At 38.2% G+C, this 24,019-nt stretch overlaps 2 protein-coding genes across 4 annotated transcripts; one reads left to right on the forward strand and one right to left on the reverse strand.

The window, feature by feature from the left end:
* The first annotated feature begins 61 nt into the window (after positions 1-61).
* On the forward strand, positions 62-3,119 carry LOC147753928 (uncharacterized). The gene is made up of 2 exons (XM_086970397.1): positions 62-282; positions 1,677-3,119. The coding sequence occupies exons 1-2, from the start codon at positions 261-263 to the stop codon at positions 1,973-1,975; spliced, it is 321 nt and encodes a 106-aa protein (XP_086826523.1). The 5' UTR covers positions 62-260; the 3' UTR covers positions 1,976-3,119.
* A 438-nt stretch (positions 3,120-3,557) lies between these two features.
* On the reverse strand, positions 3,558-23,026 carry LOC111265035 (85/88 kDa calcium-independent phospholipase A2). Of its 3 annotated transcripts, XR_015312982.1 has the most exons (16): positions 22,278-23,026; positions 15,365-15,533; positions 14,538-14,736; positions 14,127-14,342; positions 13,649-13,826; positions 13,326-13,448; positions 12,864-12,970; positions 12,619-12,715; positions 11,893-12,120; positions 9,703-9,759; positions 7,661-7,916; positions 7,295-7,546; positions 6,972-7,122; positions 6,495-6,786; positions 5,687-6,328; positions 3,558-5,590 (listed from the first exon to the last, which is right to left on the reverse strand). XR_015312982.1 is itself a non-coding variant. In XM_086970402.1 (15 exons), exons 2-15 carry the CDS (start codon positions 15,399-15,401, stop codon positions 5,879-5,881), a joined length of 2,643 nt encoding a protein of 880 aa, XP_086826528.1. In that variant the 5' UTR covers positions 15,402-15,533; positions 22,278-23,026; the 3' UTR covers positions 3,558-5,878. The 3 variants fall into 3 exon arrangements, 2 of the variants coding, with proteins under 2 accessions (XP_086826528.1, XP_086826532.1); XM_086970402.1 differs by having other exon boundaries at positions 3,558-6,328; XM_086970406.1 differs by lacking the exon at positions 9,703-9,759 and having other exon boundaries at positions 3,558-6,328; positions 22,278-23,025.
* Between the last annotated feature and the right edge of the window lie 993 nt (positions 23,027-24,019).

The raw sequence follows: 24,019 nt of genomic DNA on the forward strand, positions 1-24,019 counted from the left end.
ATGAACTCAGCGCGCAAGCGAAGACTTGAGCTCCGAACGAAATGCTATCACCGACTGAAGGCGTTCCATAACGGCGCTGGCTTAAGCACGGGGTAAGAGAACATTATTAGCCACGCTAAACCATCATGGGGAGAGGGAGAGGGACAGGACAATTGTGAATATCTGTATCATGAGATAAAGTCGACCGATGTTGTTATTTGTTAAGAAATCGGCAAGCGTAAGGAATCAGTCAGCGCCCGACAAGCAAGCGTTAGCTGTTTATGCAATTGCAACTCAAAAGGGGTAAGCGTATCCATAAGCTTTGACTACTCATAATGTATATAAGAATTAAAAATAATGTTAGCTACTATTATTAAATATGCCGCCCAAATAGTAAAAAGCAAAGGAGAGCCATTTACAATAAGTTAGCAACATTTAAAAAATCAACTTCTTTTCCTTTGAATAATTGCGCGCAGCCATGGACCGACAAGTTTTAGCTCATCATTGGAAAACGTGGTTAGGTTGTAATGCAGTTAAGAAAGTGAAGAAAGCTTTCTGAAACTGCCTAATATCTCGCCTTTTATAAAACAGTGTCAGAAGTTATACGCATAAGGGAGGTTGTATTTACACCGTAACCCGAAAACGTGCGGCGCAGAGAACTAGAGGAGTAAAACCCTTGAGTCAGAATGATTGTTGTTGGGTTCAGGAAGTTTATTTTCTACTAATTTTGTGAATCATGAAAAGAAAAGTAGGTGTGAGGCCGTAAATGTTTATCAAGCAATTTCTGAAAGTTTCATGTATGAACCAAATTTCTTCACTCGACACGAAGGAGCCTTATAGCTAGTGTACAATCATACGTACTTTATATAATATACACGTCAATCAATATACGTCGTCGTTTATTTTTCTCGTAACTGGATATGATATCGCGAAGTAGAGTCGTTGCTGCTCATGTGAACGTCTCGATTCAGTAGGAGCCAAAATTCTTGCTCATTTTGCTGATATGAGCTTTTCTGCAGCCAGTTCCGAAGGAAGGTTCAACTTATTCAGTTCTCTTAATCGCCGTTTGAAATAATGCTTAGTAATAAAATATCTAGTCTTTCTCTCCACTGCCTGAGCAAATATTGAGAATATTTGCATGAGCACGCGGTTGTATAACATAACACTAGGGACAAACTTTCTTTTGATTGATGGCAAAATTTTTTCAATGCTTAATATATGCAGATCTCAGATCACACTGTCGTGTATTAATGAAAAACAGAATCTACAAAGACGATATGTCCGTTCAGTTTGTGTTAACTACTTCAGGTGGGATAGTAAGTTAAAAATACTGCTAGAAGTAAATCAAAACTTCAATGACGATTAGAGATAGTGACAGGGTACAGGTGTAAACTCATCGATATCGTGGTACACCTGCTAGCATGCCGTAAACGCACGACTGCGGTATTGTCCTGTAGTTGGAGGTGCTTATTCGAAAGGTGAACAATGCGATTCGCACAACATTTACACTACCTATGGTCTTGAGAGATGGCCAAATTTAGTTAGTTCAACTATTGGGCTAACGATTGCCCCTCCAGGAAGTTTTCCTTATCGTATTTAAATATTTTTTACGCGTAGATGATTTTCTGACAGCGATAGTTTTTTCTGCCAGCAGTTTATGTTTTACAATTGGAGCGTCTAATTGGATTCACGTGCAGATACGAACCTGTTTTCGGCGGTAGACCAGAAAGTGCGCCCAGCAGCGGCCGAGATGATGGCGGAGGCTGAGGTGAACAAAACGCCATCAGTCTTCGTGACGCGATTCTCGACGATTACGGAGCTAAATGAATGGTTAATTGGCGTTTTTGAACACCTGACATTAATCCAGAGGGAAAGAAATCGTCCTAACAATGATTCGGCAGCACGTAGATATGCGGGTACTCAACAATACCTGCGCTGGAGGTTGGTCGAACTACTCGTACCTACACAGCCGGACACTCTACTAATATATAAGTAAATTTCAATAACTAGTAAATCATTTTAGACTCGCTGTTTTACAGAACAGCGTATTGAATAAACGAGTATATCTACTGAATGGACTAGTCGAATAATGGAGAAACATTGCTCCCATTAGGTTGCAAGTACGGCGGAAACGCTGAGAGCTAGGATTGAAACCACAATGTGGCGAAAATTGCATATTTTGGAGAAATTTTGTCTGGAAGGCAAATTTTGCCCACAACAAATTAAAACTTCTCCAAAGATCTAATTCCGTATTGACAACGCTTTGTAGGTTTCAATTGGCCGACAATATATTGACACGTAATAGTTCAGAGAACTATTATGACGTACAATAAATGTTTTTCTACAGCCTGATTATGTGAATGATACAATATACTTGTAGTTAAGACAGTGATAATAAGATGTAATTTATTAAGAAAATTATAATGTGAAGTTCGACTAAAAAAAGCAACTATGCATCTTCAATACAATGCACAGGGACTAAAGGCCATGATTGAGTGTATGTTATCTGGTCAGCCATTGTCCTTCCGAAGCGCTGTGCGCTATTCACCCAGAATCACTGCTAGACGAACGGGAAAAACAGCCTATCCGTAACGTATAAAACAGCCTAACGCACTTATATTTTCGGAATTTTTTTTATAGTACTTCCCTGCCTGAAAATACTACTATATTTGAAAAGATGTGTAATACATGTCATGATGTGTTCAGGTGCTGGGGAATTCCATTAGTAAATGCATAGAAGAAAATGTTGGCATTTCAAGTGTTGTACTATAGTTAATTGTTACCTCGAATGGCTGGTCCCCAGCACGAGATGAAATATGGCTATGCCCAGTGTCCTACCTAGATCACCTTACGTATTCCCAGATATAATAGGCGAGAATATCGAGCCTAGACTATCTGGATAAATTTTCAGTGTAAGTTCGCACACACGCTGCATATATGGGTGAGGATGAATGGAACAAATAGCCTCGCTGAGACCACAGTGTTACCAGCCTTTTGTAGTAGGACATTATAGGTGTGACGTCTTGCGATAGCTATTAATGGTTTCGTTGGGCCTCTCGCACGCATCTCGAACGTGAGTAGGCATAGCTTGTTCAATCTAAGGCGTTTTGCTTGATCTCTGTTAAGTAGTAGAAAAACAGTGACGGCGTACTGATCTTATTATTCGACCCGACTGTTTATATTTTTGCTTTTTATAACGTGTGTGTGTAGCTATTTTTCGAATCAAATCAAGTACACCCGTGATGTTCCAAACATCTCAGATAGTTGTATATTTTTATTGTCATTATATCGTGTAATTTAGAGCTTGACGTCGATTTCTGAGGGAGGTGACAAGGCTTAAAAAACGAAGCGTTTCTACTAGCGATATCATACGATGTTCATCTTAGAGCTAAAAGCAAAAACCTACGAAAATAATGACTTAGCAGGTACCACTTAGGGTAGTATGCAATAGTGTGAAGAAAATAGCTTCATTAAAAAACATGAAAATGAGGTTGTATATGAGTAAATTTAATTTTTTTTGGTAATATCCGTTAATGGCTTTAATTATCAGTTAATTACAAGTGATTAGTACTAACACGTTAAATAATCAACATGTTTATTGAGCTCTCTCATACTTTCAAAGATACGACTTCTCGCTTTTAAACACCCTGCATATCCGATTATTTTGTATTCGACCCAGTAGACATATGTAAGAGTACAGATATAGGGCCGTTTTTTCATACTTTTATGCTCGTCCTTGTGACAGATACCACTTCGAAATCCTTTTCTTTCCTCAAAAGTAAAGGCTGCGAATTGAACGGGAGACTTTCTTTGTCTTGTTATCAGCCTTGGCGATCTTTGCCCCAGTGAGAATGCCAATTTCGCCACAAATACTTGTACGCAGACACAGATGGGTACATCATATGAGGCATATAGGGTAAAAAAGGAATAGGCCACCGAAAGAGGTTCGTAAAAGGAGGCACCATGTTGCCTTATACATCAGGGCTGTAGCTCTGATCTTTATTAGCTGCACTCCTATCGTTTAGTAAGAATACACTGCATACATCATCAAACTACACCGTTTTTCATAACGATTTCAAAGTACGATTTTGTCCTTCGCGCCGTGTCATATGCGTCAGCCCGCTAAATATGGACGACACTTCCGATGAATAGAGTTAATAAGATTGTTGTTCGTTTCGAATAGTACGTGATCGTCTAATAGGCAAACTGCTTGCCTATGGAACTAGACGTATTTTTACGTACTAAATACATGTTTTGTTAATAGCTTTAACCTCTTTAATGTCATTTGCGGCCAACACAACTCGAACTGATTTCGTATGCCATCATACAACAACCTAGGCTCAGCCATCCGTTCCGACCTAAAATCCGTTCACTTTTTTGATAGGTTGAATCGGTACTGGACTAAACATAGAATGTTGTCACTCACAGAATGCTTCATTATACTTATTATTGACGTCATAATTATATTCATCATAATTATCGCGATTAGGATTTTGCATTTGCATCGTTGTATGTTTGACTATATAAACTGTATATTTGGTATTCTTTGATTAACGGTTGGCCTTCGCGATTAAAGGACACTATGTACAACCAAGCATTACCACAAAAATAACAACAATAGTAACAATGATCCCACTAAATTCGAAAGAAAATACATCATATAACAAAAACACTAGATTGTTCATATAACTATTTTTATAGACCTTATCCGCTAGTTATATTTTTCTACCCATCACTATACGACAGCCACTGCTTGTAGCCCAGTTCCTAGCTAATAAATACGGTAGTACATTTTCACCACTTATAGATGATTTTCTAATGATAATTATGATCAATATATCACTTATATTTCGCACATTTTACCGAAGCTTGCTTCTCGTCATCAGAACTAACGTGTAGGATGTTTCCTCAACGCACATATACCTTTTACTGTTCATGCGAAGCAAGCGATAGGGTCCACTAGATACAAATCGAGTGTTTAGCTAACGTTAACACTAAGGACATTTAAGATAAGAAAATATGAAAACTTTTCGAAATCGTTATTTTGCCGCAGCGTATTAATATTTGACGGCTCGACTAGCATTCGTTGCCCTTGAAGTTTCTTACGTATTTCAATATCTGTTACTAATTTCTACTTCAGCGCAGTTCTTCCGACTGAATCTGCCACATATTGTATAAAGCGATAAATATTCATTTATGAGACTGTCAACATTTCACCGGTCGCTCGAATGTGCCGTTTTTTACGTCAAACTTCCGGATCTATATGTTGTTTTACCTAACCCTAAACCTATAAATACTTCTAATATATTTATATCAACTGCGCCTAATGAAAACAACCAGTTCTTTTTTTTTTGTAATGATTTAGCAAAGTTACCATCTGAATACGTTACCTTCTAATGAAAAAATGTGAATGGCCAAATAAACGCTAATGCAAAGTTTAGTATTAAACTTACAGATGCCCCTGCTTGTGTTGATTTCGAACGAGATGCTGCTAATCAGTTAAATAACGTTGATTGAATAAAAGTGAAGGCATTGCAAAGCGGTCAGGGTTTATCAGGGCGCTCGACAGTATCCAGAACCGTTTAAATATGAAATATTATGAATCAGCAACCTGTAATATGTTTACAAAGAATGTTCTGAGTAATTTCTACTTCATAATAATGAGGAACACATCGATCTTACGGCTACTGTCTTCCAAACTTTTTACCTTTTTAGAGTAGATGACTAAGGTTTCTAAGATCTTCAATAATGAACGCATGATGCACGGTACGATGAGTAATCAACCTCAAATCTATCGTTTGATTCCGCCAAATAAAACATTATTCGGTACTTCGCCGCAAAAGTGCTACTTTGTCGTGACTTTGTGGTCTTTATTTGTCCCAAATTTTCAGTATCGTTTCTAATCGATGGGCGGTCCTGGAGATTCCGAACGTAATAGAAGAGATGGCGAGTCGTTACATGGCTTAAGGAGACGAGCCAGCTGTGCGAGCTCTTTGCGGCGATTCCGCATGTACACCATCGATTCCCAGAGCAGCTTTACCAATACTTTGTTGTCGGTCTCATTGAGTCCGACTTCTTCCGACGTTTCAGGATTTAGTCGGAAATAGGGTACTCGTATTCCATGGCACCACGCCTGAGCCCGTTCCACCACACGACCGCCCGTCTGAGTAGCCTGGTCGACAACTAACTGGAACAGCTTCTGAAGGCCGTACGCCATTCTGGCAGTTCCCAGTAGACCCGTGGAGGTCTGCAAGCAATCCACTGTTGAGGTAGGTAATACGGGAGGTTTACCGGTACCCAGTGAGACCATTACTGTCAAATTGGCCACTTCACTGTCCGCTTCTATGGCCTGCAAACAACGCACATAGAGCGTAAAGAGTGCGTAAAGGTAAGCAGCAAGACTGTTTGTCTTTGAAATAGTGCATTTGAAAACGTGAAAGAATTTTAGAGAACTTGGCTATTATGCAATAACACTTGAACGCATTTTCCGGGATATCGTGTTAGGTCTTCCCTACCCTTTGCACGGCGTTGTATTCTGTGATTTCCGTGAGAAGATCGAGGGTAGGGTTGTTGGAAATCAATCCTCCGTCGAGGTACTGCTTGTACGGGCTAAAATATGTTGGCGCAGCTCCTGTGGCACGGGCTACGTTCCAGACAAGTTCCGACGGATCGGGATCAGGTTCATAATCCCCAACTACACATCCGCCTGGACCGCTTTCAGCCACAATTTGACGGGGAGCCTTATAGTTTCGAAACAGATATAACTTAGCTGGGTGACGCTCAGCAGCCACCGCCGTAATTGCAATCCTGCATCACAAGAGAAAGAAAAAATGCAGCAGCAATTGAAGCGCGCTGTTGAATCATCTCAAAATGCTCCTACTATGGAGTGAATGGGAATTACGATTTTATGTAGAAATTGATGGGGTATGCTGTTTGAACAAAAAGTCCTTATCATTAACTTTTAAGATTTTTGTCTTATATAGAACGGTTACCTGGGGTAAGAAATATCGCTCATACGCAGATTTTCGGACAATTCCTGCTTAAGAAGTTTTTCTAGTGCATCTGAATCATGCGGCCGGTTACCCACGAATATTTTATCTTTCAGCCGAAAGTACAACTTGAAGCATTGTGATGTAGTCTTACCTACAACAGAAAATACCACATACAATAAGTTTAGTAAACTCTGGCGAAAAACAACTGTTTTAGACGTTTAATGTGACCGAACAGTGGACATAGCCATAATTGAATAGAAGTTATTCGTTAAATATTGATGTTATAGTTGAGTACAAACGATTTGCCAGTTCGCTACACTTACCACTAGCAAGACATAATGCGAGGATGCCACCGGTGCTGGTACCCGCGATCCAGTCAAAGCATTGCACGAGCGGTCGACCAACAACCTTTTCAAGGGACATCATCATTCGGATAATCACTAATCCACGGATACCGCCCCCGTCTAAAGCCAATGCCCGACACTGGCGACCGCGTCGTTGATCGCTCTCTTGCACTGTTTCTAGACTCTCCAAGGCTTCTTTAACAATTAGCTCACCAAGTAGGCTGTCGAATACTGTAACGGGGTGTTAGCAGAATCGGAAATTGTACACCGTCCTTTCATAGCCTTTAAGCTGTGACATGTTCATCCATTTTGATAAAAAAAAAGAAAAAAAGACAAGTTACTCACACTTAGCTGATTTGAAGAAATTGGGCTTGTCCGGTGCGATACCGTCAAAGCAGCCAAAAGACGAACATCCGTCTCGGCAATTAGGCACATCATCGCTGCATCGAGAACCGCCCACTGCGTGTACGGTATAAAGCACAAGATCTCGTTTCATTGCTCGCGAAGCGGCTGCTAAATGTCGGGCCGTTTCACCTTTGTTATTTAGCGCGTTTACGTCAGCCCCGAACACGATAAGGGCTTGAAGAACCGATACATCTCCCTGACAAATGGGTCACAATAGCCAGTCATAATTTAAGCATAAGTAGAAAGTATTTGCAACAAAAAAGCCAGACAAACAGCACACATACTCATTGATCGTACCGCTCCATCGAGCACATAAAAAGCGATAAATATTTTGCGATGAGCATTTAGCATATTACGATATGTCCGTATACACGAAATGTACATAGTGATATAAAGGCGTACACATAAACCAAGATCACCGCATCACCAACGTGTACCCCAAAGCACAACTGATCTTGGCCAAGGGGCTCTGCAAGCGCACACACAAATGAGCAAACGAGTTTACGAATTTATTGGAGAGGCAGTTAAATTCAATCCGATTTGCCATTAAGATCACACGTCATCTCGTACATCAATCAATTTGAAGCAAATAGACGAGCTGCTATAATGATAATGGGTTGTATTATTTATATATTATAATACAGAATTAACATGTGTTGTTTTGTTGAATTTAGTTTTTATTTTGTAAGCTGTTTCGTAAGTGTCCAGTGTTTAATTATACTGCAGCAAAAACGCGACCTGTAATTTTTCTAGGGTGGAATTGGTTCAACTATTTTGTTGGCCATGCCTAGAACAGGTGATTTGAAAAAAAAGTAATATATACTTTTAAAAGTACAACACCAACAGAGCAGTTACTTTTGGGAAACGGACAAAAAAAAAAGCCTCTGCTAAGTGATTTTTAGCACAAATGAGTCGTTAGCAAAGCCAGGTGTAAGTCTGGTGAAGTATAGTTGTTTACAGACTAAGCGTCGGTGGCCATTAAAAATATGTATAAACTTTTATTCGCTAAATGTTAACGATATGTATTAACTAATGTTAGACTTGCTAAAATTTTTCCAACAGGACATAGAGCAAACTTACGGATACACATATGCCACGTTTACTTGTACCGCTCTGTTGCTAATAAAGCATAGAAGAAACCGTTTGCCTTAATCGGATGGTGAGGTTAAAAGATCAATCATTTCAAACTAAGAAATAAAAAAATAAATATGCCCGTGAGATAGTACAATGGCTCATAGGGGCTTATACTCTGCTCGCACATGTGCAGCTGTTCCATACAAAAAGACAAGAATGCATTAAATGAGCCATTGGATAACGAAAGCACTAGTAGTAATAATATATTTCAAAGTTTATCGGTTTAATCAACCAAACTTAACATCATTCATCAGAACCTATCATTCATGGCTACTCAGTAGTATAACAGAGTGAATATTTGCATAAACCTATAACCGTTTCGTGCAATGGGTGCGGTCACTAACCATAACCACTTTCTTAGGCTAAATATAGTTAATAAATAGAAATACATTCTGATGTGACTAGCCTTTTTCATAATTTCGGTTACTTAGTGCAGTTACTCTGATTCAGTCCTAAAAGGCATTCGATGCTGTCCTAATCTCATAGCCTAACAGAAAGATCGATTAATGGCGGTATTTACACGTGCGTTTAACCAATTGTTTGCTAATATTTTCTGCAAAATGAAATTAAAGGCATTAAGACTATTTTTTTTTTTTAAATAATCGAGGAACCGTTTAGAGAATAGACATTGCCATTCTCGTAGGGGACTTCCATTTCAAGTCAGTCGATCAGAGAGCTAGCAAATAAATAACTGAGCCACTCCGAGCATAGTAAGCTCCTACAACACTTGGTTATCTGGCTGTAAAAATTATAAATCGGCGCCACAACAATTATATTTCACCGAACATACGGGGACGTGAAAGGGTTTGCAGAAGAAATCGACTTAATGAAAAGGTCATTCTACTCACGAAGTCCAACAGGGCGGCGAGCTCTTGCAAGGGCTTCTTGCGTCCAGGTGAAGAAACCTTAAAGGTTTTCAAATTTAAGTTTGTAAGATGATGAGTACCCGGTGTATTACCAGAACACAAAAGATGTTGATTGTGGTGTTAAAATAGTATTGAAAGGTCTAGAGTTAGCTGTATCAGGGAAACAGTCAGGAGCGGTCCCACAGGGTAACCATCGAGCGACCAGTCGAATCTGTTCGTCTACCCAGTTCTTTAGCGGTAAAAGGGAATATAGCAGTACAATCATTTTGGCAGTCAGAATAATTTGAACAGAGTAATTGCTTTGAATAGCGTGATGCATATCGGTGCAAGGTGGGCCATGAGTTATAGATATTGAAACAGGACGTTAATTTTGTTTACACATGCACGACATCTAACTCCGAGACAGAACTCACCCAAATGTTGAATTGTGAATTTCAAACGCAAGACGGTACGACGTACAAAACTTAGCAATAGAAATAGACTAATATATTCAATTTTAGTGCCAAAACACTGCTGCTGAGTATCTATAACTCGACCGCAGAACGCTTATTCCGTAGATTCTAGTAAAACTACTTCGAATGTTAGCAATACAAGTAATTATCGTGAATTCGCTTATGCTCCATTTAACCAGCTTTGACAACCCAGCTGACGGCAAGAACTTCTATATATTGCAGAGAAGTGAGGACCGCTCCAGTTCACAGCTCGTAAAATTTAATTATGACAAGATTAACCGGGGCACGGTAGGTTTACGTGATTCTACCTAATCAGTGAAGGCTCTTGCATAATTCTGCGTACAAATGAGAGCCCATAGGCTTATTATGGCGTTTCCTTATTACCTCCTAAATAAAAGATGATAATTTGGGATAATAGGTTAAACTGTTAAGCCATTGTTGTTTAGATTTACGGCTGTTTCTGCTGTCAATCACGATAATATTGGCCTATACAATTGTCGAAGAGGTGTTGGTCTGGAATGATTAGACCTGTTCAATTAACATAAATACTCCCATAATATATAACATTATCCGCCATGACACTTCTACACGGTACTTATTGGCTTGGGGCCCTCCGTCGACTAGCACCGCATTTGTGTCAATGGATGACTATTCAAAACTCCTTCTGGTTACAGAAAAAAACAGTCACTGAATCATTAAACCAGATAGGACTATGGCTAGTCAGTGTTTAAAAAATCACTTTGTTTCAATAATGAAAAAAAAAAAACGTACAAGTCATTAACCACTCGCAATGTAAGGTAGAATGTTTTTGCTCAATTCCATTAAGTTTTATATGCGAAATCGATACGGCTCAATTAGGTCTTTTTACATATCAGCGAAGAGGCCATGTGGGTCATAATGTACACATTAAACGGTAAAATGATTTTAAATAAAGGCTCATGCCAAAAGACGACACTACTTCAAAACAGCGTCTTGTCGGAAAAAAAAATTAGAACTCACCTTTGTCTGCAAAGTGACAAAATGTGATTATTACTTCCCTTGCTTATTGAATCATTTACATATTAATAAATTATAACATGTATGTTGCACAACATGTTATACTTTATTATTATAGCGCGATTTGAAATAGCCATCGCTGGCTTTTCAGCCAGAGATTTATCCTTCCAAGCCAACGCGTGCAAAATTAAGCCAATCGCAGTTCACAAAAATGCTTTAGGGTAACATGATTGCTTCTGCTACGTGTAACTACTTCGCTCCGTTATGTGTGGCATAGGGCAGTTAAAAAAATAAATATGTACCTTGCCTTTTTTTTTTTTACATACGTTTCTCATTTCTGTACTTCAAATGTGTTCAAATATATTTTCCAAAGAGGAATCTTTAACTCGCTCGCCTCATAGGCTACAACGTAGACTTGGATAGTTTGTCCAACATATCGCCGCAGCGATACACTGAGATGTGAGGCGAGGAATGAGAAACGGTATGCTGGTCAGCACAAAGGCTTCTATGTTACAATAGGTAAGGCGGCATTCGAAGCACTTCCCTACCAAGAGAGGACAAAGGAATCCGAACATTTTTGTTTTTTAGAAACTGTGGAATATTGTACATCCACATTAATTCGTCGTCACAAAGAGCTTTACAAGGTGCACTCGCACAGCACATTCATTTGATCTCAAAGAACCTTTATTACCCCAAATTACCTAACCGAATGAAATATGTTTACCTGTTCAAACATGGGTAGCCAGTTCTCGGCAGCGGGCGCAGCAACCCGGACGGCTATATGAAGTGGTGTATCTCCATCCATACCGATCGCATTCACATCAGCTCCGTAACTCAATAGCAGAATCACACAGTTAAGCCGATTCCTTGCCACCATTATATGTAAGGCTGTGTTGTCCTGAAAATTACGAGCATTCAGGTCGCATCCGTGTTCTATCATCGACTCCAGCACCTGAATGATTGATGTCGACGACGTCAGTACCGAGAGTGACACGGAATAGAGTTAATAGAGTTAATTACATAACTACAATATCAGAAATGAGTTAAACAATGCCTGCTTTTCCTTCTAAAAAATTACAGTGTCCGCCCAACCCGAACAATACAGAAATATTATTAAAATGAACTCTGTTAGTCTTGGACAATGTGTGTTTTTCAGCTTCTGTAAAAATGTTATGCAAACGCGTAATATAAAGAATAATTTTTAATAAAATTTAGTGATATTTTCTTGACAAATAATGATAAAAACAAGAATGGTTTGGTAAACGATGAAGCCATAGCGGGCAGTATCTATAATATGGTATTAGAAACCATAGGCTTGCCTTTACCAATTTTTTTGACCTATTGATTGTGCTAAAATATCGTGGAAATTCACTTCCATTAAAATGTCGCCTAATTTGACTGGTGTTCACACGACGTAACCTATTACGTTATGGTTCCGATTAATACTTACAGGGGTGCTTTTAGCCCAATGTAACGGGGTACCCCCGTGTTTCATATCTTCCTCTTGGAAGTTGTTCGCGTTCTGCTCCGCCTTGCCACGACCCAGGCTAGGGCATAGTAGAGATGAAAATTGAATAGTTTTGGTAATTCAATAACGAAAATGAAAAATAAGCCTTGAAAAATAAACATTGTGTAAATAACCAGTGATATTATGAAATAGGTAATTACGGACATACAAGTCAACTAAGCTCTTACCATTTCGGCGGGATGGAGTTATCTAGCTCTAAAGTGGAACTACTGTTAAGCGGTCCTCGAGACTTGCTAGGATGTCCAGCTGAGGCGGAGTTGATATCAGCTCCTTCCTGTCACCATAAGAACGTACATGCGTGACTAATAATATTTTACGCTTACTACGAGAGAATTTTACGGCTTAAAACGGATTCCATGCTTGATAATGATCTCTAAAAAACAATGTGTGGAGACGACTGAAACATTTAACATAATGAAATTTTTTCAGAAATGTTTTTTTCTCTGTCCACATAAAATATGTCTATACAAAATAAAGTTAAATGCAGGTTATCCTACGTAAACAACACTATATTACCGACATGAAATAATTTTTCGAATGATCTATATATGAGCGGAGAATTCATCGGGTGAAGGCCACCAGAATAAATTGCTAAGGCCTAGAGGTTTTATAATAAATAATAAACTAACCTTGAGAAGCTCTTTGACGCAATCTGCGCGATCCATTAGACAAGCTAGCTGTAGCGGAGTGTAGCCTTCCTTATTTCGACGATTGATCAGCATCGGGTTGACGGCTGTTTTGCCAGACAACGCCTGAATATGTCAGTTCAAGCAGAAACTTCTAAGCTATTCGATTTTTTTTACTTCTGAGCTCTTCTACTAAAATCTGCGTACGCGTATAGTACGGTTAATTAATCTAGATTGACAATATATACTACTTTTTACATAATCACGCTCAAAATGATTTTCTGTGGTATACGAGCATTTAAATTGAATGCCACCTGGATGTGTACCTTGATAATGTCTTTGGTAGTGATTGCAGCGCAGTGATACATAGTGTCGTGGTTGGCGTCGACTGCCTCGACATTCGCCTCTAAGTGAATTAACATCTGAACAGCGGTAAGTTTTTGAGCCTTAATCGCGATGTGCAACGGGGTTTGACCCGTCTCAGCTGCCATGTGATTGATTTGGCTATACATTTTTGATAAAAAGAAATACGTAGACGATAAGACACTTGTTGTCAGCAACAACGGCGCCTATTGAACGCAGATACAATGACAACAACCAGCTTGTGACCAAATCAATAAATATCGTACTTTGTGCATTATTGAATTTCTAATGGAAAGAAGCTAGGGGTTGCTAATTCGAGGCTTGTCAACTACATCTAGTACACTATCGCGATTAAACAGAGGGACAAATTATAGTGATAGAATCGTTCATATAACTGATATTAACGAGGCGACACGACAATAACACACAATTACAACATACCTTTTAACACTGGCATGCTTGAGGACATCTAGCATGCCCATATGCGCGGCGATATGAGCTAACGACCACGAGGGGTTACTCCGACACAAGGACACTACCTCCTGGATTAGATCTCGCGTGCACAAGTCAGGCACGCATTGTAGCAATAGTGGTAATTTATCTTTCAGTATCGTAAATTGCAGTTCGGTGGCATCGAGTTTCCCCGATCGAAACACGCTAAAAACAAGGAAAAGACAGTTTGCTACTATTGATAAACTCGAGTCATCGTAATCTTTTCGTTGCAACACCACGGGCCGTAGTTCATTTCTTGCATATTCGGTACCCTCCGAACTCCATCTCTTATAAATTTGTAAATCGAAAGTAATAAACAAAAACAGAGAATATATGAATATACGTGGCGTCATATCTTACCTTAACGCTGAGTTCGACGATCGATTTAGCTCTTTAAGTAACACAATATCGTAACACATCTGGGTTTCTGTGGGGGCGCTTGCTTCTGGCAGACACAGTTCATATAGACAAAGTCCATCTTCTCGATACAGGACAGAACATTTAAGGTAATCATCCGGTCGCACATCGACCACTCGGCCGGGGTCCTCCGGAATGCGTACTGATACAAATCAGATCAGAATTAGGAGCCGCAATAATCAAACAATATCAAACCGACACACTTAGGACACAACTAAGAATAACATCATATATAGATCATAGATACCATTAAACGCTGCTGGCTGTTTTGTAGGCAATACGTGACAAACTTACCACTTACATACGGCCTTATACATGTACTTAGACCACTTATATAACATACTGCGTATTGTCGGCAAAAAGGTTGAACATGGCTGACGTTTTTATAATATCCCGTATGTGATCATATGTATGAGCCACACCAAAGTGCTAAAGTACACTAAAGTGCTCAGTCGCTCTATCTGCTAATGACACAGGCGAATGTCCCTTGAAGCTTTTTTTTGGCATACAACCCGATACAGCAATTGTTTAATGCCGAAATAAATACTGTTTTGAAATGTTTACGGCTACTACAGCCGAGAGTTATACGGTCTTTTGTATTCTTTGCGGGATGTATGAAAAGGAAAACAATGAGTTACCCGAGGAAAAGGACCAACCTTCAGAGCTCGTAAACTTAAAATGAAAAAACAGGAAACGCAAGCAATCACATAGTTGTCTTACATGATAATCAGACTCGACTGACAATATCTTCTACCTATTTGGTAACCTACCCCCACGGAGGTTATCAAATATTTTGAAGAAAGACATAGCTGTTGATGCCGTTGTTCCAGCTACTCAGAATCGCTCCGCTGCTGCACCTGTAACTTCTCTAACAATGACTCAGACCCTTAAACGACGACTGCAGCATTTGGCTCGTACTCGCAGCTCAGCTTAGACGACCTGAGATTTGACCAGATTAGTAAGAACAACAAAAAAAATGAAAAAGCATTCAGCTCGTGAGACCAGCAAGCGGTAAGCATGACAAAACCGAAATCAATAAACATATATCTACGTTGCTTCTTCTGCTAGGTGGATAAGGAGAATACATGATTTATGATTATTATGATTATCATTATCTGCACCAGTTTACGATTCGAAGGCAGTTCGCTTTGCAGCAATTCGGAACGAGTGAATGGTCTTAAAAAAAGATACCAACGCATTTAGCGGTGCATGTTACCAGCCACTATTTCACTACCAGAGACAACAACAAACCACTTCTCTTAATAATGACCAACGAGTGAAGGCTGAAAAAAGTAAATAGAATTGCATCAGGTTATAACAGTAATTTCATATCAGCTTCTTAGGCTTAAGACGATTCAGTGTTTTCTTCTGAGAGCTAGTTAAAATAACTGACAGTTTTTGTTTTGTACTAGGGTCCTCAGCCGTGACCAGCAATTTTTTTACGTTTCTCATGAACAAGCTCAATTCAATCACGTATGACAAATTCGTTGATGCATAATCACTTTTGTTATCGTTATAGTTACGTTGACTACTGATCTTTTGGCCAATACTTCAAATTTAGTCGAACGATCCAGTGGATCAGTGGATATGAATCTATTAGAAAAGTTTTTAGAACTAACGCTTCAAAAACGAAGTGTCACTCAAAGCTGAAAATGCGATCTGAGGCTGTCGTTGAATCAAGTTAATAAAGGTTAAATATAACAAATCAAAATTTGTTGGATTGATATATATACGTCTTTTTTAACTTTTAACATAATACACGATGCCTTGGATCTGTCCGATAAAATTTGTGAGCTTTTTTCACCAATATACGTCTAAAACTGGTTTTATCGTTTGTGGATACCAATATACTATAGATCAATCGCAAAAAGAATCATAACGAGTGAATATATTCCGAAATTTTCGACCCAATTATTTTTTTTAAATAAAAGAATATTTAGATTGCTACCATGTAAAATGTAGGCCAATTTTATAGTATAAAACCAGATAACCAAGTCAGTCACTTAAAACTACAAGTATTGATTTGGTTCGTACATGGCAACGCAAGTAAATACCTACCGATCCAAAGCTCTCCAGGGTACTGTCTCGAGAGCCTCGACAATCTGCTCTTTTTCTGTACCGGTCATTCAATAAGCATAGTCTTGTCCTTATTTTATCATAAGAATCGGTTTAAAATGTAAATAAGCAAAAATTTAGCATGCAAATCTCAAAACAGATTTGTATATTTTTTGTACTTGCTTTGACTTTCGCAGCAAATGAGCGAGTAAGCTTTATAACCAAGGCGTACATCGCCTTCCAAGGTGAAACGGCAAATAATAGGGCAATTAAATAAAATGAATATAATCTTTAGTGAATAGATAAGTAAGTAATATTTTTCATTCTACGTAAACATCTCATAATGTGGATTGCCGCCACATAATTGTATTATCTTATAAGGACATGTGTCCTTAACGCCGAAAAAGACGCTCATCAATAATGCGCACCAAGCCAACTACATGATTTTTAGAACTATCATGACTATACGTCGGACTTTAGCTATACGCCGATCTTTAGCTATAATATCTATATATACGCATATATATTGGTTATAGCAAACGCAACTTCTAATGAATGTAAAATCCATTATTTGACTCCTCCCTTTTATTGGGCACAATTTTATAACAATTAGACATTTTTATAAATATGTAAATGCAAATACATGTGTGTATGTCAAACCGGATGATGTCTGGGCGAGAATCAGTCCAATTAATTTCAAGTTTGTTTTTCAAAGAAATGAAATGTTCAATTTTTCCATATCCTTGAGTAAGAGCCAATACATTTGTTACGGTAATGTGGCTGACGCTATTTAAAATGAAAAGGATGTTACAGTTTTTTTTTATTTGAGATCAGTTTGTTTATTAATTTAGGACAGTCTTAACTACTTCAAGGTAAAAATAGCCAAAAAAATATATCTTCGACTTAGAAACAGAGCCAATCCGTGTAGATTGATGGTATGCCCAACGCATGGAGCGGGACGATAAAAGGTCCAGTATAGAAAAGAGTAATGCTTTCACATTTTTCTCTATTGATATGCATAATTTCTTAAAATGGGGGTTATTTAGTTTTGTGGACATCGTCGAATGGAAATAAGTAAATTGGTCTGCAAAGACTTCAAAGAAAAAACAAAAGTTCCGTGTACATTCTGGCAAATACTAAAATTTCCTAGCCCTTATGTTCCTGGCTACAGGCTTGTGTACTTACGCGTAGTGCGAAAAGAATTGTAATCTACGACAGTTAGGAACCTGAACAAGTGATAATCAGGATACCAACTTAAGAGCTAAATTAGAGACAAGTTTCCCATAAACTATAGAACCAAAAGGTGGAATCTGGGTCGGAGTAAGAAGAGACGTGTTTTTTTTCTTTCCAATACTTGGTGGCGCCCGTATTAGCTAACGCGATAAAGATTGTTACAGTTGTTTTGGGTAATGATTATTAGATACACATGAATGACGCAAAAGAACACACTAGATTAGTTTGCACAAACAAAGAAATCCTGCACACATGAACCCGTGTTTAATAAGGCCTCAGGGGATCAAAGCAACGAGCCGAGAAATAACATGTGTGCCTGTTAATCTTAGGGATGCGTAGTGGTTCTAGGTTTAGATTCGGGTAAAGACACACTTCACTTGGTGCTGGGAGCTACCGGCTGATGGAATACCTAATGGCAGATGTAGGATTCGAAACATTCAACCGTCATCGATGCAAGCACTATGTGACCAATAATACATATGAATATTTTTAAACAGCTTTTATACAATAACAGTACCATCATTAAAAAAGTCCTCTCAAAAAATATTAAATAAAGACAGTACGTCGTGGAAAAATCTTTAAAAAACAACTGTTGAGGTCATTGAAATAATCGTTGATATTGAAAAAGTATCGACAAAATTCCAAGAAACACATGAGCACTATGAAGTAAAGGAACATCTGAAACTCAGTATAATTTATCACCTATTGGCACAACTTAAAAATCTTGTGTAATGAAATTGTGAAGGTTCGACACTAGGCACATGATGTCCTATCATGGGCACAATGATCCTTGCTTCCTAATTAATGTATGACTGATATATAACTCTCGAAATCTCCTTTATTTTTTTGCTATAGTTTACGGTAGTGGAATTATTTTGACATAAAAAGCCATAAAGTTATCCAGTCACTGATCGTTGATGTCGTAACGCGAGCTTATTACGTCAAAAATGAAGTTAAGTGTTGTTGTTAATAATAATATAAATTGTTCTGGGTTTATTATGTAGAATGTTGGATAAGCATTAGTTTGGACGTTGGAAGCTAAGCTATACTCTTAACCTTTAGATCATTCTAACTTTAAGGGAATGTATGCCACAACAAAGAGACTCGTATGATTCTTTTATGCGACGTTAAAGTTTGCAAATGGAATACATCCTATTACACTTTTGCGTCAAAAACAGCCTAATTATATTCTTCACCTGTGACGCTCAAAGACTGTTCATTCATCATTCCTTGAGGATAGTCTCTTTTTAATTTTAAACGGGATTCTTTATTATATTTTATATATCGTTTACACGCATGTTAAAATTATAAATCCATATACTTCGATTGATTAGTTCCTGTTCTGATTAGTCGATACGGCCTTATATCTTATAAAGATTTACAAGGGCAAATGGTACTTGCTTGAAAGAAAAACGATTAAATGAAAAAAAAATGTCACACGACAGGTTGCAAGTGTTATTTTAATACCCTAAAATTTATTTTAGAATAGACATTAGAAGGCTCAGAACCATATACAACTAATTATATTATCACTGATTATTACAACTATTCAAAGACACAGGCTTAGAATTTAAAAAAAAAAAGAAACTTATATGATTACCACATTATGCATCGTGTTTAGTAGTTGTGGACTGCCAAGTTTAAACACTCGGAGCCGGTTAAAATGATCTTCTAAGTTTGGAGTTCGTTAACTTAGAGAGCTGCCCTTGAGCCCGTTAAAGGTTTTATTTTATACGTTATATATTTAGTAATTGGCAGTTTTGTGATAAATATGTTTGGGATGTTTCTGAGAATGTAATCAATGTAACGATCGGTTTCCTAGAGGTTTGTCAGTTACGGACTTCCAACCATCTTTTTTATGATGCAGATGTCATCCATCATTGCTCAAATTCGACTTAATGTATCCAAAAGGCTGGAACCCATAATGTCACAGAATTCGGTTCAGAAATTCGAACCTATGTCACAGTAGTTTGACGTACCCGTAAGCAAGTAAGAACAAAAATATTATCGAGTGAATCACAGTTTCGGTTTACGCTCCTTTGTCCTTACATGCGCCCATCGTGATAACGTTAATAATTGTTGCCTATTTAGTAGTGCACTGAAAATTTGATGATATTTAGGCCATTAACGTAACCCATATAACCACGAAAAATGAAAGATACTGGTCAATGTAGATCGCTCTATTTCTAATCGTCCTTTTAGTCATAAAACTTTTTTTGTGCAAAATTGACAGTTTACTCATGTAAACACAAATTTTTCTAGGGTATCACACTTAGCCATGCCGAGGAAGAGGGTTAATAAGGATAGCCGTGTTAATACATAATGGATCCGTTTCCTGTATTTTAGCCAAAGCTGTCAATGCCGAATTTTACGATTAACACCTAACAGTCACATATTGATCCTTGTTAATCGATTAAACATTATATCGCAACGCGCAGATAATATTAAGTGCTATATAGAAATAATGAAAACAGCACGGGCGGTCATTTTCCAAATGTCGTAACAGCTTACCAGTTTTGGGTAATCATTGAAAGCTGAAGTATATATACAACTTATATCCATGTCAGATCGGATTTAATTTTCAGATGACACCTTGGACCTGACCTGATAAAGCTATGACAACGTGCTACTACTGAATAAATCGTTTAGTTATTTGTTTACTTTTCTTATAGCACTATAGCTTTAAATAGTACTGCCGTTCTTATGCTTGTAACTTATGCGAACACAGCGACTGTCATATCTGAACTAGCTAATGCTAGATAAATTTGATCGACTGGTCGTCTTGAAGATGTCAACATTTGAGCGTATACGACAATTCATTAATAAAATGTAATAATAATACAAACGCTTCATCATTTGTCATTGAAGTAAGCCGGACAAAAATTATGACTAAAATACTTTCATTACATAGAATGCTTTGCGAAATGACAAGGAAGTGTTTTCGGTACCAGAGTTTATGCAACATAATGCATCAATATATATGATAAACAATTTCAAGAGGGGATAACGTATTTCAAAGTATTTCAAAGACGTGGAAAGATGCATGTAGCAATGTGAATAGCGATTTTTATGTACTTAATTTGATAATATTTGCCTTATAAAATGCAACTGCGCGTTTATTGTACCGTGCCATATTTCACGCATAGTACAAAAGGCAATAGGAAAGCCAATGCTATCATATTAATACGCTTAGGATAATACAATTCATTAAGCCGGCCATCAAAGAAGTAGACTACCTCACTTCTACTGCAACTACTCAAAGTTTTCAATTGAACTAATATTTCAAGACAATAGTAACTAGAACATACACTCACCTTTTTTTAATTTCTAATTATTTTGTTTCGAATGAGTCTATGATTCATTGGCTTTATTTTCCCTTTTTGATTTTTCGACTTTTTTTTACAGTTTAATTAAATATAAGTTTAATTGCCTAATTCTGTTAATCTGATAACCCTAAACAGAACATCTTTGAATTGTTATGAATATCTACCACAATAGGGGCAAGTATACCTCAAAGCCAAATGAAAATAGTGTTACCCATTAGTTATAAAAACTCTATTAAATCGCGGGCTTATTGTTTGATCATGATCATACGCGTAAGCACAGGAAAATGAACACAAAGCGGTATCCCCATTGTCTTGAATGATCGGTCGTCAGGTCAACCTAATTTTTTGGTTTCGCCAAATGGCAATTTTTGTCCTCCGTATGTCGATAAAATAATTTTATGAGCAGAACACAATTGCACGGGTACACCACTATTCTCGTTAGAAATAAATGATCGACTTCCGTTGGCACTCCTGATTACTACGAGATGCCATTCGATGCTCTGGCTCCTGATGCTTTTCTGCATTCTGTGAACATAATACGAGAACTTGAGATAGATTGATTTCCACTTATGCGTGCAATTTTTATGAGCACCCAACAATTTCAGTTTTTCCCCCATGGACTCCGATAACTTCGAACTGTATGTTATGTTAGTGTTATAGCAAATATTTAGCAAGCTTTTGTTAAGAATCTTAGAAATCTTTATATATATTTTTACAACTATTTTTATACGTAATAGCGTTTACAGAATAACAGATCCGCCCCCCTCACAAGACGCCCACTCATTAGAAGGTGAGCTGAACCATACTCAATTAGCAGTTGAAGTCTAATTACTTTGTTGGCATTTACAAGCATCGGACCGACATCTATTTCGACAACACCTTATCATCTTCTCTATGGCCAGAACAGAAACCACCTAAGGCGTCTACCTATCCGTGCCCAAGGCTGACTCTTGTACTCGACTCTGCCAGCTTAGCCAGTCAGTCAGCTGTTCGAGTAATAGCCCATACATGTCGCTCATCGCAAGCATTTTCGTAAAGCTACTGCACTTGTTGGTCGTAGAACACGTACAACAGATGGGGCCCAATCTGACAGGGGTTCTCGCGCACCGTCTTTACCCAAATCGATACAGACACCGTTGCTATAGCCACTATCATCAGTCTTCGAACAACACTTGCGCAAGGAAATTTCAGTCACTTTGCAGAAAGGCGGGCGACAGCTTCGCAGATTTGCACAGCGGTGTTTCCAACGTCGAGGCACAGCCACACACCCTCATCACTCGAGAACAATGAGTCGCTGTTATTCCAATGTTGTCAACATTCGGCAAATTAGGACGGCATAAGTGCAGCTGCTGCTACAACCACTATTACAACGTACCACTGCTAACCAACGAAGATCACAGTATCGAACGAAAGTCTGCGCTGTAACGGAACTGCTGCCTAGGGCCGCCTCTCTAAATAACAGTTAAATGAAACACAGTCGGCAAGCGAACATGAGCAGGCACGAATGTAACAATGCACCGATCTACATCTAACCATGGGCTACACCGGAATGCCGTCACGGGAAGGCTTTTAAGAGGCGCGGTTCATTCCGGCTCTTCGAGATCATACTGTCATACTGAAGCAGAAGAAGTAGTACTTCTAGTAAAGAAATGTTGGGATATTTATGTATTCTGGAATGACTCATGGAGAGCTTCCAAGACAAAGGGAGCGTAATGGAAAAAGCTTGACGACGATGTTTGTTTATCACGTATAATCAGCAAGGGAATGTGTGGATGGCACCTGTTCCTAGACGATTAATCTAGATTATGCGGCGAGAATAAAAAAAAGTGTCATCCGTTGACAACAGCGTATTGTATGTAAATTCACACCAATTGTCGTTGATACGTTAAACAGTTTTCTTTATTCACACTGGTCGTGTAGTTGTATGTGTGATAATCGAATGAGCGACTTCTGATGTTTTTCGCCGAAAGCGTTGGCCCTCCAGGCCATCATATTGGTTACGCTTAAACGCTTAACAGTGTTTTTCGTGTTATACGACCAGCATTTATTGCTTGAAAGTCACACTACGTAGGAAACATCCGGTACCTCTTTTTAATTATAGTCGATGAGGATACAGCCTCTGCAAAGATATTCGGAGCTATCGAATCGATCATATGGCTATAATCAAAGCGGATTAGAATTAGATGAGAATGAAATTTAAACTAGCTTTTATAGGTGTTGTTGTATAGAGATTATCTATTTAGTCCAAGTCCATTTATTTTCCCAACCTAAAGAATTAATACCAAGAAGCAACATTCAAAAATATAATTTTAGAATTCGTTAGATACACGTTTGCCAAGATTTGATTAATGATTCACTAGTGATCGCCAAAGAAACTGATCATATCTAAAACTAATAAAAAAAACCAGGCTGGAATCAATAAACGTAGAGAAAGTAATGGATGGTACCTTTTTGTTTGATTTTCTTTTAAAGGAGAACAATGTCAGTCATTGGTAAGAGTAATCCAGCATTACCTGAATTTCTAGCGTTGGCTTCGCAGACAAACTATAGTGTCTTCGCACGAGGCCAATCGGTAGAACCAGAAATTATTTGATTAACTGGCCATTTTGAGTTTCTGCTTTTTCATATCCGGCATGCACTCAGTTCGCAGAGCTATTATGCAGACTACCATGCATGCATTTCACGAACATTCGTATATGATAGCAGTTTTTTAGAAATTGTTACTAGCAGAAATGTTTTATGCGTACTACTCCTAAAACGTAGTGAACGGCAGACCCTTAATATTGGTATAGTGTATTCAAGCCTTAAACG

Source organism: Varroa jacobsoni, unplaced genomic scaffold, assembly GCF_002532875.2.
Source record: "Varroa jacobsoni isolate VJ856 unplaced genomic scaffold, vjacob_1.0 scaffold_101, whole genome shotgun sequence".
NCBI lineage: Eukaryota > Metazoa > Arthropoda > Arachnida > Mesostigmata > Varroidae > Varroa > Varroa jacobsoni.